The 16,546-nt window shown below is 38.1% G+C and overlaps 1 protein-coding gene across 19 annotated transcripts in view; it reads right to left on the reverse strand.

Annotated features, from left to right (window-relative positions):
* celf4 (CUGBP, Elav-like family member 4) overlaps nt 1-16,546 on the reverse strand; it is a 1,212,964-nt gene that overhangs the window by 252,514 nt on the left and 943,904 nt on the right. For 14 of the 19 annotated variants that reach the window (XM_039759133.1, XM_039759131.1, XM_039759128.1 and 11 more), the window contains exon 4: nt 4,718-4,846. In XM_039759133.1, the coding sequence (XP_039615067.1) occupies nt 4,718-4,846 (129 nt within the window). The remainder of the gene's footprint in view (nt 1-4,717; nt 4,847-16,546) is intronic. The other 5 variants (XM_039759134.1, XM_039759132.1, XM_039759130.1 and 2 more) reach the window with 1 other exon arrangement.

The raw sequence follows: 16,546 nt of genomic DNA on the forward strand, positions 1-16,546 counted from the left end.
GCTGTATTTTTCAATCAAAAAATTAATGATATTAGAGATAACATAGTATATCTCCCCAACACTGCAGAACCTCCAAAGCCCGGTACTCCATTATAAACAAATTAAATGCTTTCACCAGGATAGATTTACCTGAATTACATAGTATAATCTCTCAACTGAAACCCTCCACCTGCGTCCTTGACCCAATACCAACCAGGTTTTTCAAAGAAATATCAGGCGTGCTAATTGACAATATTCTGGACATAGTTAATTGTCATTAGATACGGGGTCTTTCCAGACTGTCTTAAGACTGCTGTAGTTAAACCCCTGCTCAAGAAAAATAATCTTGACCCCTCTGCCTTTGAAAATTTTAGACCCATCTCTAACCTGCCCTTCTTAAGTAAAATTCTAGAGAAGGCAGTCATTTTGCAATTAAATGACCACCTCAATAAACATGCTATTCTTGATAAATTTCAGTCAGGTTTTAGAACAAATCACAGCACAGAAACTGCACTTGTTAAAGTAGTAAATGACTTGCGGGTAAATGCAGACAGAGGCCATTTATCTGTTCTCATCCTCTTAGATCTGAGTGCTGCATTTGACACCATTGATCACAATATTCTTAGAAATCGCCTTAGTCAATGGGTGGGCCTCTCTGGCAGTGTCTTAAATTGGTTTGAATCCTACCTGGCAGGAGAAAATTCTTTGTGAGTTGTGGTAATCACAACTCAAAGACACATTATATTCTATATGGTGTTCCACAAGGCTCTATCCTGGGTCCGCTGCTTTTCTCAATCTACATGCTTCCGTTAGGTCAGATTATCTCAGGTTACAACGTGAGTTACCACAGCTATGCTGATGACACACAGCTGTACTTATCAATAGCACCTGATGACTCCGACTCTTTCGATTCACTAACACAATGTCTTACTGGTATTTCTGAATGGATGAATAGTAATTTTCTCAAACTAAATAGAGAAAACTGAAATTTTAGTAATTGGCAATAATGGATTCAATGAGGTTATCAGAAATAAACTTGATGCACTAGGATTAAAAGTTAAGACGGAAGTAAAAAACTTAGGGGTAACCGTTGACTGTAATCTGAATTTTAAATCGCATATTCATCAGACCACTAGGACAGCATTTTTCACTTAAGAAACATAGCAAAAGTTAGACCTCTTATATCATTGAAAGATGCTGAGAAATTAATTCACGCTTTTGTTTTCAGTAGACTAGATTACTGTAACGCACTCCTCTCAGGACTACCCAAAAAAGACATAAATCACTTGCAACGAGTGCAGAATGCAGCTGCTAGAATCCTAACTTGGAAAAGAAAATCCAAACACATTTCTCCAGTTTTGATGTCACTACACTGGTTGCCTGTGTCATTCAGGATTGACTTTAAAATACTGCTTATGGTTTATAAAGCCTTAAATTATCGCGCTCCATGAGCCTGACACATTATATTCCAAATCGTAACCTTAGATCTTCAAATGAGTGTCTCCTTATAATTCCAAAAGCTAAACTTAAAAGAAGTGGTGAGGCGGCCTTCTGCTGTTATGCACCTAAAATCTGGAATAGCCTGCCAATAGGAATTCGCCAGGCAAATACAGTAGAGCACTTTAAAACACTGCTGAAAACACATTACTTTAACATGGCCTTCTCATAACTTCACTTTAACTTAATACTGATACTCTGTATGTTCAATTCATCACAATAACTATTCATAGTGGCTCTAAAATTTGTACTGACCCCAACTCTCTCTTCTGTTTCTTTTTCTGGCCTGCGCCACCACCACCTACTCAAAGCATCATGATGCACCAAAATTGATGGACTGAAAGCCAGAAGTCTACGTGACCATCATCATCAGGTGGTGTTAATGGAATTAACAACAAGTGCACTAGAGGGGCAACAATGAGACGACCCCCAAAACTGTAATGGTTTATAACAGGTAGAAGCCACTGACATTTTTCCCTCCTTATCTTTTCTGACTGTTTTTTCACTAGTTTTGCATTTGGTTACGGTCAGTGTCACTACTGGTAGCATGAGGCGATACCAGGATGCTACAGAGGTTGAACAGATAGGCCAACTTCTCCAAGATGGCACATCAATATGTGCCAGTGCCAGAAGGTTTGCTGTATCTCCCAGAACAATCTCAATGACATGGAGAAGATTCCAGGAGACAGTCAGTTACTCTCGGAGAACTGGACAACTTAACCCATCAGCAGGACTGGTATCTGCTCCTTTGGGCAAGGAGGAACAAGATGAGCACTGCCAGAGCCCTACAAAGTGACCTCCAGCAGGTCACTGGTGTGAATGTTTCAGAACAAACAATCAGAAACTGACTTCATGAAGGTGGCCTGAAGGCCTGATGTCCTCTAGTGGATCCTGTGCTGACTGCCCGGCACTGTAGAGCTCGATTGGCATTTGTCATAGAATACTAGAATTGGCAGGTCCACCATTGGCGCCCTGTGCTTTTCACAGATGGGAGCAGGTTCACCCTGAGCATATGTGACAGACGTGAAAGGGTCTGGAGAAGCTGTGGAGAACAATATGCTATCTGCAACATCGTTCAACACGACCGGTTTGGTGGTGGGTCAGTGATAGTCTGGGGAGAGATATCCATTAGAGGGACACATGAACCTCTACAGGATAGACAAAAGCACCTTGACTGTCATTAGGTATCGGGATGAAATACTTAGACCCATTGTCAAACCCTATGCTGTTGCAGTTGGTCCTGGGTTCCTCCTGGTGCACAGGCAGTTCCTGAAGGATGAAGGAATTGATACCATTGACTGGCCCCCACGCTCGCCTGACCTAATTCCAATAGAAAACCTCTGGGACATTAAGCTTTGGTCCATTCGACGCCACCAGGTTGCACCTCAGACTGTCCAGGAGCTCAGTGATGCCCTGGTCCAGATCTGGGAGGAGATCCCCCAGGACACCATCCATCGTCTCATTAGGAGCATACCCCGACATTTTCAGGCATACAAGCACATTGGGGGCCTTACAAACTACTGAATATGATTTTAAGTTGCTGCAATGAAATTTCAGCAAAATGGACTAATGCCACATTATTTTTTCACTTTGATTTTTGGGGTGTAATTGAATTCAGCACTCTGTAGGATGATAATTTTCATTTCCATCAAACAATGTGGAATACTTTTGTTCTTAAAACATTACCCAGTCCATATCAGTATAGATATCCAGCATCACTTTTTCCTATTGAAATCTGATGTGTTTTCAAAGTGCTCCTTTAATTTTTTTGAGCAGTTTATATATAGCATAGCTGAACTGGTTATGCAATGATTTGAAGGCAGGGCTCCAACTCAGTTCATACTTAAACTCTGGATACTCTACATTGACGACACATTCGTCATTCCTCCGGTTTCCTCCCACAGTCCAAAGACTTGCAGGTTAGGTGCATTGGCGATCCTAAATTGTCCCTAGTGTGTGCTTGGTGTGTGGCTGTGTGTATGTGTATGTGCCTTGCAGTGGGCTGGCGCCATGCCCGGGGTTTGTTTATTGACTTGCGCCCTTGTTTTGGCTGGGATTGGCTCCAGCAGACCCCCGTGACCCTGTAGTTAGGATATAGCGGGTTGGATAATGGATGGATGGATAATGAATAAAAATTAAATAACTGCTAGATGCAAGATTGAAGTGCTATTTGGAAATTTAAAACATGTAGAAGATACTTATGTTACAATTTTTCAAACTCCGCAGGATTTTATTTTAATCTTCCTCAGAAAATACCTGAATTGTTCTGAGTATATTGATAAACATATTGTACTGTAGATTCTGTTCAGAAAAATGTTCTCCCCCACCACTACTTCAGACTAGTAAAAGTTTTCACACACATCACAAAGTAATGTATACTTTGCCAGGGGAAAAAAAAAATTGAACAAATGGGGTAACTGGTCTGATTTGAATAAAATGTGCTGTATATGTTACTGATTTGTAATTTGTTCATTGTAATACAATCCTAAAAAAATTCAATAAAATGTTTAAAAAATGAACACAGAACAAAGATTGAAAGCTCTGTTACCCTCCATTGATTTGTTCTTGTATGCATCATTGCTTGCAGAGATGCAAATTTATTCACATACCAAACTATTATGATGTGAAATTAAATTATTAGATTCTCAGCCCATTTTCTAAAAAGATAATAAAATTTTGTTAAGCAGTTAAACAAAGATAACATTTTGAAAATTCAGTGACACTATATCAGGACAGGAGTTCCAGACTTTTCACGGAGAGTCCAGTAGGAAATCAACTGTTAAATTAGATCTGAATTGAAATCTCCTGCTTGCCAAGTGGACAGTTAGTCAGTAAAGTCATTGTGACTAAATTGGTCATGCTAGTTTTCCATGCTGTAAGCGAAGGTGGAAACTAGATTTCTATGACTTCCAACTTCCACAGCATAAGAACTGGCTAGGAGACTGTTAAGCTTCAGGAATGGGGTTCGTTTATTGGCTTTTGTCCTGAGATGGACTTATTCATACAGAATGCGCAAAAATACAGGAAAAAGGTTGCATACCCCACTGATGCTTACAATACTCAAATCTTGCTAAAAAGAAAACACAGCAGAGAATACTGAACTATGCCTCATCTTAATAAACTTTAATCTTAATATTCTACTTTAATTCTATTTCTTCTTACATGACATGTCACTTTCATGCTGTTTGTGTCTTTAACTGGCATTTAATCAATCACAAAAAATAAAAATAAATGTCATTACCTTTGCTGTTACCATCAGGACCTCTTAGGATAGTGCATTCTTCAATATTTCCAAAGGATTCAAAGAGCCGACGCACATCATCTTCTGATTGTTGCTTGTTGAGCATGCCCACAAATAGTTTTCTGTCTTCTGAAACAAAATCAGGAGGTCATTATCACTGCTTGTGATGGAGACAAATGAGATGGAAAGAGATTACAATGCTGTGCCTCAGATAACTAACTGTGAGGGAGGACTCATCAACACCACTGACAGAAAGAGGTTAGTTTACATAAGAGTACAAGATCTTTTAATGCTATAAGACTTTTGTTAAGAAGTTACTGTGACTTCTTAGTAGGGGTGACATTTATTTCTCCCACCATCAACTTTCAGTTTCTTTTGAGACATTTGTTATGGTTTTCCCTTCATTCTTATGGCAGAAATACTACAGCTCTCAAATCATGAAATAATCTGGACAACAATGCCAAACCACAATAGGTTGAGAATCTTTCTTTCACCCGATTTCCTTTTCTTCTGTTTTCTTTTATAACCTCCTGTACTTTACACATGCACACAGTACAAGATAAGAAGAAGCCTGAATAAGAATACAAAATGTTAATCAATCAAATCCACCCAATCCCTTCTACCTTGAAAGCATAATATTCAGAAGTTCCCTGACTGTGCACAGCATACAAAGCTATAATACTAAACACATACAGCAGTTTTTAACCTAGGTTTTCTAATCCAAAGGAACACCTGCGAATGTGCCACACAAAAAATTTGTCATTGTCAAAGGTTGACTAATATGCTGCCTTTAAGTTTTGTTGACTTTTACAAAGTAGCCCTGAAAAGTGAAGTGGCTCAACAAAAGAACACAGTAGAATGCTAACATGGCACTGCATCTCTTAAACCCTAAGTGGCCCAGTGCCGGGTTGACAAGGGTTCAAAAAATGTTTTAAAATACCTTTCGCCACATCATACCAACAAACTACACCACAAGCTGACACAAACAATACCTCATTTGAAAGCCATGGGTGTCTACTACGCACTCATAGTGATCACATTGTTACAGGATATATAGTTGACTTTTATTCTGGTGTGAAATCATAACTGTGCTTCGTAACCCAAAAAAATTAAAACAAGCTTGGTAATTTTTATGTACAGTACAAGGAGAACCCAAGTGATATGCATCAATCAAAAGCTCTCAACTAGTCGATTTAAACCAATGCCTTGAACACGGCCATCATGCGCCAAAAACCGGAAAAACTGGAGTTTTCGCATGCTCTGGCATATAACTCAACACAGCAACAGCAAAAATATACAAGCAATCAACACTTATACCAGATTCTCCTGATCAAAATGAGCCCACACACGTACAGTATGTGTTGATGAAGCAACCTCCATCAATACAGCAGCCATGACTGGTTGAACCACCTGGCGATTCTGGGGTGGTTCTTGCTGAGTGGGTCATGCAATCACAAATCTCACAGCATTGGATGTATGAACAATGGACGCGCCCTGTCTTGCATAATATACTTCCCATCTCACTGTGCAAGTGTGAATTTTTGTGTGTTGTCACACAACTTCATAAAGCAACAATAAATGTAGAGTTATATATCAATATTTATTGCAGATTCCACTGAATAAAACAAGCCCAAGCATGTCACAGTGCAATGAAGCATTCATGAGATATTCGTCATAAAATACAGGTGGTTACCCAAGACTGGCATCAAGCAGCTGGTGTTTCTGGGCAGATAGCCAGCAATATATAACATGTCCACATTTGAAAAAAAAGAGAGTGCCAAAGGAAAATTAGAAAAATAAAAGAAAATGTGTGATTTCTGTGTGTGCGTGTACATATATGATAAATGTGTGTGTGTGTATGGATATATGTGAGGAATTATTTATATTTTTATTTTTTTAAATTTTCTATTATTTATATTAAGATTTTGGGCCTCCCTGCCTGGAAAGGTTCTGGAAGTGGCAGGGGTGCCCATTGTGCCATATGCTGTAACTATTTATTTCTTTAATTTATCAACTTTAAACTTTTCACAGGTACAGTCAGCATGTCTAGGAACATCTCAGCGATGAAAAGAACTGAACTGGCATTGCTTGCACAGGAATTATAACAAAAATTTGGAAAAATCACAGTTTCCACCTATGTTTTTTTTTTTTTGCTATTTTGGCATGTTTTTGAGTAAAGGAATGTTTTAATTTGACTCAAACACAAATTCTACCATGTCTGAGAAGTTATATGTCAAGTTTTAGAGAAAAAATGGCTGTCCTTCCTTTATTTATTTATTGAATAATAAAGTTTTATTATGGTGTTCTCCGCTTAAGCACCAAGTACTGAAAAATGCCCTCATGGTGTAAACATTGTGAAGTAATGAAGTAATGTAAATGCATTCTATTATTGCTATTACTTTTGAATATGACTCATATTTTTGAATATGACAAAGGCATTTCATAAAAAAAATGTAATAACTGACTCTTGAATGTAAAAAATGAAAAATGTGAAAAGCTCCAACATTCGTATCAGTTAACTTAAAGGGCTGCTGCACACCAGTAATTTAACTACTAATTTTGAAAATGTTGTTCAGATAGTTTTTGCTCTTTATATGGATCGGTCGAGCCCCGGGTTAACAACGACCACCACCAGTACTGTTAGCTAACAGGGTGCTGGCGGAAATTGGGCTACTGTTGGCTGAAGAAGAAGGAGAAGAAGGAGAAGAAGAGGGGGGAAACATGCCTGGAGGCAGGAGGAGAGGAAGAAAGTGAAGAGAGTGGAACTAAGGGTATGAACTTTGAATGTTGGCAGTATGACTGGTAAGGGGAGAGAGTTAGCAGATATGATGGAGAGAAGGAAGGTTGGTATATTGTGTGTGCAAGAGACTAAATGGAAGGGGAGTAAGACCAGGTGGACTGAAGGTGGATTCAAATTGTTCTATCATGGTGTGGATGGGAGGAGAAATGGGGTAGGAGTTATTCTGAAGGAACAGTATGTCAAGAGTGTTTTGGAGGTGAAAAGAGTGTCAGGCAGAGTAATGATTATATGAAGCTGGAAATTGGAGGTGTGATGATGAATGTTGTTAGTGCACATGCATTGCAAGTTGGGTGTGCAATGGGTGAGAAATAAGATTTATGGAGTGAGTTGGATGAAGTGATGAACAGTGTACCCAAGGGACAGAAAATGGTGATTGGAGCGGATTTCGATGGGCATGTTGGTAAAGGGGAACAGTGGAGACGAGGAGGTGATGGGTAGGTATGGTGCCAAGGAGAGGAATGAAGAAGGTCAGAGGACAGTGGATTTTACCAAAAGGATGGACATGGCTGTGATAAATACATATTTTAAGAAGAGGGTGGAACATAGGGTTGATGACATTGTGATCTGTAGCGATAGTAGGGAGCAGGTTGAGGAGACCCTGGAGAGGTGGAGATACGCTCTAGAGAGGAATGGAATGAAGGATCAAGACAGAATACATGTGTGTAAATGAGAGGGAGGTCAGTGGAATGGTGAGGATGCAGGGAGTAGAGTTGGCGAAGGTGGATGAGTTTAAATACAGGAGTTTAAATATGGAGGATCAACAGTACAGAGTAATGGGGATTGTGGAAGAGAGGTGAAGAAGAGAGTGCTGGCAGGGTGGAAAGGGTGGAGAAGATTATCAGGAGTAATTTGTGACAGACGGGTATCAGCAAGAGTGAAAGGGAAGGTCTACAGGATGGTAGTGATACCAGCTATGTTATATGGGTTGGAGACTGTGGCACTGATGAGAAAGCAGGAGACAGAGCTGGAGGTAGCAGAGTTAAAGAAGCTAAGATTTGCACTGGGTGTGAAGAGGATGGATAGGATTAGAAATTAGTATATTAGAGGGTCAGCTCAAGTTGGACAGTTGGGAGACAAAATCAGAGAGGTGAGATTGCATTGGTTTGGACATGTGCAGAGAGAGGAGAGATGCTGGGTATATTGGGAGAAGGATGCTGCCAGGGAAGAGGAAAAGAGGAAGGCCTAAGTGAAGGTTTATGGATATAGTGAGAGAGGACATGCAGGTGATGGGTGTAACAGAACAAAATGCAGAGGACAGAAGAAGATGATCCGCTGTGGCAACCCCTAACGGGAGCAGCTGAAAGAAGAAGAAGATACTAAGGTACTCAAACCAACATATTAAAGCAAATGTGACAACAATTTCAGTATAAGACTTAGGACTAATCCCTTAGGAATGTTTGTCCTTTCTTACAGATTTGTTCTGTGTGGTAAGCAAAGGACAGCCTGTTATCAATAATTGTTCCTAAATATATGTAGTGCTCTGCCAACTCTACAGTCTGCCCTTCAATTATTCTTGCTGGACATACTGTCTAAGACAAATAGTTTGAAGAGTTATTTGGTAGTTGTTAATTTTCTTCACTACTTCCCGATCTTATCAAAAGTGATGTCAACAATTTATAAATGATGGAATAGCTCCTCCTTTCATTCACTTAAAGCTGCTCTGTTGCATTAAGCTGCAAAGTCAGTATCCCAGACATTATTTGATTGTTGTTCTGAAGTTCTGCTCATTCTTTTAGAAGTACATCTGGTCTGTACCTATCAAAAATAATCTGCTCTCTTGCCCCCTAGGATACTGAGCGTTTACAAGGAGGTTCATATGTATGATGTAAAGTTCAATCTCTGCTACCTGTTTTGGATTTTACAACCATAATATCAGCCTTGATATCATTTTAACATGAGGTGACTACCACTTTGTGTTGTCTAATGTTAGGAAAATCTTTTTGTAGGTTTATAGCCTTTTTTGAATTATTAATATCTCCATGCTGGTTCTTCATTACAAAATCTTCTCAGTGTTTTCCTCCTAAACTCTAACAATGGTTACAGAACTTGCATACATTAATGTATTGAATTCAGTGAGGCTTAATCATCTGTACCATTGTACCAAATATCTCATTTGATTTTGCTATTGCTTTTCAGACAGCTGTAGCACTTGTAGCTCTTTTTGATCTTTAAGACTACTAATGAAGACAGATGTTATTTTTCTTAATATGACTATGACTGCTAGCTCACTGATTCAAATGTTCTCGTCCATTCCAGTGGCCAAGGAGTCTTTTGATTCTGCTGTTACTGAGACATGGATTTAGTTGTGGTTTCTGTTGTTTAATATACCTTATGTAGTCAACACTCTTATTGACTAGTGCAAGTACCTGGTGGGGTTTTTTGTAAGCTGGATATTTTCTGTAAATGACGAGTTTTCTTTGACTGACAAATGTATCTTTATCAATATGTTCCAAAAATGTTTCTCACTATGAGTTATGAGTTATATTATTAGTTAGCATTAGTGCATTGATCCCAGAACTTCTGGATCTAGAGATTTTTTGTTGTTTTAATTATTTGGTATTATTTCTATACATCATTTTAATTTTATGGTTTTCTTCTGATAGCAGTGTCTTTTAGTAGCATGATATAGTCTTTAATAGTACTGTCACTTTACACTTTCATGAGTTCAAATTTAATTCTGAGCTTGCACACTCACATTACAATGATTTTATATTCTCCATTGTACTTTCTACATCATTCATTTATAGAGGAAGTATTGTTTTCATGAAAAAATCTAAAGATTTTCAAAACTAAATATCCATAGAGCAGCATTATCAAACTAAGATCCTGAAGAGTGGCAGTGGCCATAAGCTTTTTATTCCAGTCTGTTTCTTAACAGTAACCAATTATTTCTCCTAATGGAACCTACTTCTTTTGCTTTAATTGACTTGCGTTTTAAAACTTGGAACCCTTAACTTTTCTTTTCTCCATAACATAATAGCATAACAAAAATGAGATGCAAAGCAATTCTTTTTTGCACACATGTATCTATCATTCAATTCAATAAAATATTCAAAGAGAAAAATAGTTATGTGTTCAACATTTCTTGCCTCCCATTTCCTGTCATCCTACATTTACGCAGATCGTTGTAGACACAAAACACACATGAAATGAATGTATTCCATATCATAACATATTATTTACCGTATACAATTCCAGAGACCTAACTGCCAGATAAAGAGACTTCAGCTGCCTCGGAGGGGGATGAGTTAGCAGACTGCCTGCTGGCAGTGCTGATTGACACATTTGCAAAACAAAGACACTGATGAGGAGGTACAAGGGAATTTAAGGTGGCCTGGCATTACAAATATTTTCATAGGCTTTAAGGATTCTAGTGTGAAATGTAATATCCATCCATCCATTATCCAACCCGCTATATCCTAACTACAGGGTCACCGGGGTCTGCTGGAGCCAATCCCAGCCAACACAGGGCGCAAGGCAGGAAACAAACCCCGGGCAGGGCGCCAGCCCACCACAGGGCACAGAAGAAAGAATATCTAGGACCAAATATTTAAATATCCTAGTCATCCTGGCTTTTATTTTTAATAGTCTCTTCCCTTTAAATAGTGCCGGTGGAAAAGGCAGGTTTTCAGCTGAAATATTTCAATTTGCTTCAGTGCAAATCACATTAAAGACTGTAAAAGTCTTTAAAATCAATTTTCTGAAAGGTACACCATACAAATAAAAATATCCTTTACCAAGTAAAATTAATACAGGGTGTGGGCCCTTTCTCCACATAATATCTGTTTTTTCACTGTTTGTGTTTATTTTGTATTTGACTTTTTAAGCACTTTTATAAGGCAGATATTGCATACTGTATTTTTGTTTTTGATGTCAATCTATCCAGCCATTCATTTTCTAAATCTGCTTTGCCTGTTTCAGGGTTTCAGGGAGAGGAAACTATCCTGAAAGCATCTTTTTAAAGCAGGAACCAAACACCAAACCAGGGTGCTGTCCTGCACACACTCATATCACTAATATTGTCAGAATTTAGACTTAACAATTAGCCTACTTGTGTTTAAAGTGTGAGAGGAAACTCGTAGAAACATACTGAGAATTCCACATAGAAAATTACTTAATAAGGAGTTAAGCCCAGTTTGCTGGACGTAAAAAACAACACAGCTATGATTTATTTTTATTTTAATCTTTGTTTTAGTAGTGCCTTTCATAGAGAACACAATTTCAATATACAGTTATATTAAAATTTGATGCAGCATTCCTGTATCCTTTTCTTATGATGTTCTAATTTCACTATGGTGGTGTCTGTAAGGAGGAGGAATGTTTTTTGGACACTGAAAAAGAAAGAGTATTCTGGAAATCTAACTTGTTTCCCTTGGAACTATGAGATGGATGCCACTAGTCCATTCACCTTTATGTCTCCTAGAAATACAATACATTGACATCAACTTTTCAAATTTGGCATTTCAGAGTAGTCTCAGCACTTCTTTTTTGAAGGGTATCATAGTACTAAATATAACAATCCTTTACAGAATACCGGTTGTCAGGAGTGGACTTACCATTATTTGTGCCCCACCTACTTGTTCTGAGGGAAACACAGAAAAGCTGGTATGTAATGTCAAAGCGGTTCAATGAGTACTACACAAGGACAGCAAATAATGTGTTATAGTATAGCAGCTTGAGATTATGAGTGAGTGGGATGGATGGATAGATAGATAGATAGATAGATAGATAGATAGATAGATAGATAGATAGATAGATAGATAGATAGATAGATAGATAGATAGATTCAGTAAGCCATGTCAAATATTAAAAACAAAGACAGTTTGATCCTTAAACTATGTGTATAATAGTTTAAAGTAAGCTAGTAGCTTGTCATAACTGACAGCAGACCACATCAGTAAGGGAGAGAAGAATACTTATTAACAGAATATGTATTTACTTGTAAAATTAAGAACGAAAAGCATTAAATAAATAAAAGCAAAACATCTCTTCAGGTTTACTTTTTTTTTTTACCAATTTGCAGACTTGGGGCACTTTTGTCAAGCTACCAATAAACCTTACTTGTAATACAGCAGAGATGTTTCCAACTCCATAATTGTACCCGATTTGCATTGTTTCATTTTCAAACAATCTCTCCAAACTATAAGTGGCTTGTTAACAACTAGATTCTGTTTAGATATGTTGACTTTAGTGAATTTCTTTATCAATGCCTCAAAGGACAGTTTTATTTTCAAAAAGGATTTCTCACTACTGTGTGAAGTGACTGGTAACAAAGTGCAAACTCCTCAAACATACATGAGCTGGAACATTTTTCACTCATGGTTGCTCTCCAAAAAGAGTTTCAAGCTTTGGTTTTTTAGATCAGCACATTTTAACTTGAGGCTTTTAAATTATACCTTGATATAAAAGAAGTGCAAAGAAAGCCAATAGCTTGTCATAACTGACCTCAGACCACATGTGCACCTCAAAATTCAGTCTCAGTTTGTGTCCAGCCTTGCAAGTCTTTTGGCCTCAGTCACAATTACATCTTTATGGTGTCATTTACGAACAGATGAAAATTATGTGAAAGAAAATCTGTACCTTATACACATGTCTTGCATCCTAGAAATGGCATCTTAATGCTCAATACTCATCATACATGCCATACATTTAGAAGTGGAATTATAGATTACTGTTTGTGCAAATCATCTCATTCATAAGTTTCACAATCACTGGAACTACTGTTATGTTGTAACTGTAATTATTAAAATGTGATAAATCGCTATCTTCTTTGTGCACCTTACGTTCTGACAACCCAGATTTGGCTCTCAAGCTGCAGCAAATGCTGTGTTGACTGTTGGTCTAAGACACTACCTGCAGTTTACTGGAGGCAAGGAAACTTGCGGATAACTCTGGATGTTATTAACTACTGAAAGGTCTCTATAAGCTAGTATACTGGCAAGAATATTTAATTAAAAAACAGATATTTTTCATACATCTTGATAACTTTTGGGGCCCTTGTAACCCATGGCATCCTGGGCTGAAGCCCAGGTTAGACTGTGCAGACCTCTGGCTGTGTCTGTTGTATAGCTGGTGTGTTCATGATAGTTTTTCTGGTACCACTCTTAGCTTAGGCTGTTTGTATTATTGTATTATTATAAATTTATAGATGACCAAGAATTTTTATGTCACTAGAAATGCTCAGCTAGAGCATAGCGACACACCTGCACTGCCACCAATCTAGAGGCTGATAATGGACTGCACTTTCTTCCAGCTGCTGGTTTCTTTTGTGAGAATTAATTAAAGCCCTGGAGTCTGAGGTCAACCTCCGATGACAAGGCTGTTAAAAACAGGAAAAGAAAAGGAAGCCTAGACATTTTCTCATCAATTATTTTCAATGGTGTAATGGAGCAAGGGCACATCTGGTGATGGGGTCAGACTGTACCAGAGGGTCCTAGGGAGTCATGTCTACTTCAGCATCACCCCTCTGCTTCTCATAATGAAAGCTCTCATGCTCAGATATCTCTGAAGACAAAACCTTTCCTCAATGCCATGTGTCTGACTTGTCGAATCATGCAGTTGTTACATCTGTTCAAAAGTTCAGGCTAACATTTGCAAAGCATTCACAATTTCTCTGTCCTAGCCCAAGAAAGCTACAAAGAAAATGAGCATTGAGGCCTGAAACTAAATAAAGCATCAAGCAGTATTTCTGTGAACAGGATCCAGTGGTGAGAGTGAGGTGGAGTTATTAGGTATACCTCCAAAAAAATGGCAGATGAATTTATAAGTCAACCAGCTTTTTGGCTTTCTTTAAAAAATGCAAATTCCAACCAGGGTTTAGTTCCAATTTTAGATGTTTTGCAAATATTGGAAATGTAGATAGCTTTCCTTTGAAAGTAGTAACCTAAATGACTTATCTGGATCTATTTTTATTATGTGTCCATTCTCAAAACATTTTGTGCATGAAATACAATAAGAACCTAATTTGTCACAAGAAGAAATGTTGCCTTTTTACAGAATCCCATTAATGAATTAATAAATAAGTACACACACACGCACACGCACTTATATCAGAGCACACACCAGAATAACTGAAAAGAAAGAACATTTCTGACTTGGCAGTTACAGTCACAGCAAGGCAATATACAGGTATATTGCTGTTAGTATAAAGGAGCCTCAGGAACAGATTGCATACAAACAAAATCTTGCTCTCTGGAAGATGGCAGTCAGTTACAGTCAGGTAATCTGTGAATAGCAGCACTGACTTGGCAATGCTTTAGTTTGGACAAAGAATGCTGATCTGTTGTTTTATTGACATTAAGACTCATATCTCTGGACCAAGCAGTGTTCTTTACCCTAGAAAAACTAATGTGGTGGTAGAGAGACCCAAAGGGCTGGCATAGTCAGAGCTGGTAAACTGGGGATTACCAATGTATGTCAAAAGAGCTCAATGACACATAAGAGTGACCAGACCTGGAGGCACAAAAATCCATCTGATATGTACTTTATTGTAGTTATCTTCTCTGTTTTAAGGTTGAAATGGAGTCAAATTGTGAGATTCCTGCTTACAAATTAATTGCCCGCACCAGGGGGTTGCACCCCTTTCCCCTTAAAGGGAGGAGATTTTTTTTTTTGCTATAATAAACAAATTGTATAAACACCAATGTCTTCATTATTCATTTTAGCTTAAACAGCCTGGTCATTTATTAAAGATTACATGGGCCATCGGTTCAATCATGATCTTCAGAAAAACTAAAAAAATCTAATAATACTAGCACCAAGGATACTATGAAGTAAAAATACATAAAGAAATTATCTAGTTTTAAAGCCTAACAATTGGACTCAGCTTCCTTGGGCAAGAAACTACAGAAAGTTAGAAAAAGCAACAGGGTAATGGGCAATTTGAACTGTAATCAGCTAAAGTCGAGGGGGAGCCAAGGAAATAGCACATGCATTTCCAATCAAAATAATAAGGAGTGTAATCAAATGTCAAGAGTGCAGCAGCAAGCAAACAAGAGTGGAGAGTGGCAGTGAGGCAAGGGAATGCACAAGAGGCAATTGTTAAATTACAATTTATCTCAGAGAAGCGAAAAATGTAATTTTTTAGACTTCATAAAAGCTGTATGATTGGAATTGGATGCAGATTTGGGTCGGGGGTGGTAGATACCATTTTATTTCAGTTTTATGTCTGGAAGAGATAGCAGTCGCTTACTTTATGTGCGACTAATCAAATCTTTGCACTCTTTGGGCATTTGGGGGTGGAGAGTGGGGGAAAGAGCACATTTTTATATTTCAGTCACACTGACACAGTCATGCAGTACTAGACAGTTTGAGATCTTTAATCAAAGTTTCAGTATATGTTGTGACCAGTGAATGCGGCAGCCTTCTTCTGGCTTCTGGACTTAGCTGCAATAGCAGCACAATAAATGCAGTTCTCATTTAAAATTGCTTCTGAAATGAAAGTGAAGAAAGTAACCAACTGGATAAAATTCACTCTAATCCTACAGCGCAATATTGGCCTGCTTCTGTGTGTTTCGGCCCATTTGTGTTCAGGTTCAAAGCTATCATCGTTGCTCATATTGTATGACTAAAAATATTCTTATTCATCCCCACCTCAGCATGAATATGGTCAAGCTCACACAGTTCTGTTTTTTTTTTTTAATCAGTCTACATGTCATGTTGTGTTTTTTAAGGGCATCAGGGTAGCACAGTCTTGCTATCCAGTGAAGTTTGCATTTTCTTTCTATGTTCATGTGGGTATCTTACAGTGTGTCTGTTTTTATCAGCAGTCACAGGACATATTGTATGTTTAATTTTCCATGCTAAACTTGTACAGTTTGAGTGCTAAGGTGATTATGTTCTTTGACAGATGAGGTAGCTCCTCATTCTCTGCACTCCTCTACTGGTGTTTAGTGAGACAGGCTTAGTATCTTTTTTTTAGCTTATGCTATAAATACCTACAGTTGAATAGAATACAAAGCAGTGTACACTTCTGAAATACAAAATTCAGTCGATGCTAGAGTTATGTCGAAAACTAGGTGCCATTTAGG

The sequence above is a fragment of the Polypterus senegalus genome, chromosome 7 (genome assembly GCF_016835505.1).
Source record: "Polypterus senegalus isolate Bchr_013 chromosome 7, ASM1683550v1, whole genome shotgun sequence".
Lineage (NCBI taxonomy): Eukaryota > Metazoa > Chordata > Cladistia > Polypteriformes > Polypteridae > Polypterus > Polypterus senegalus.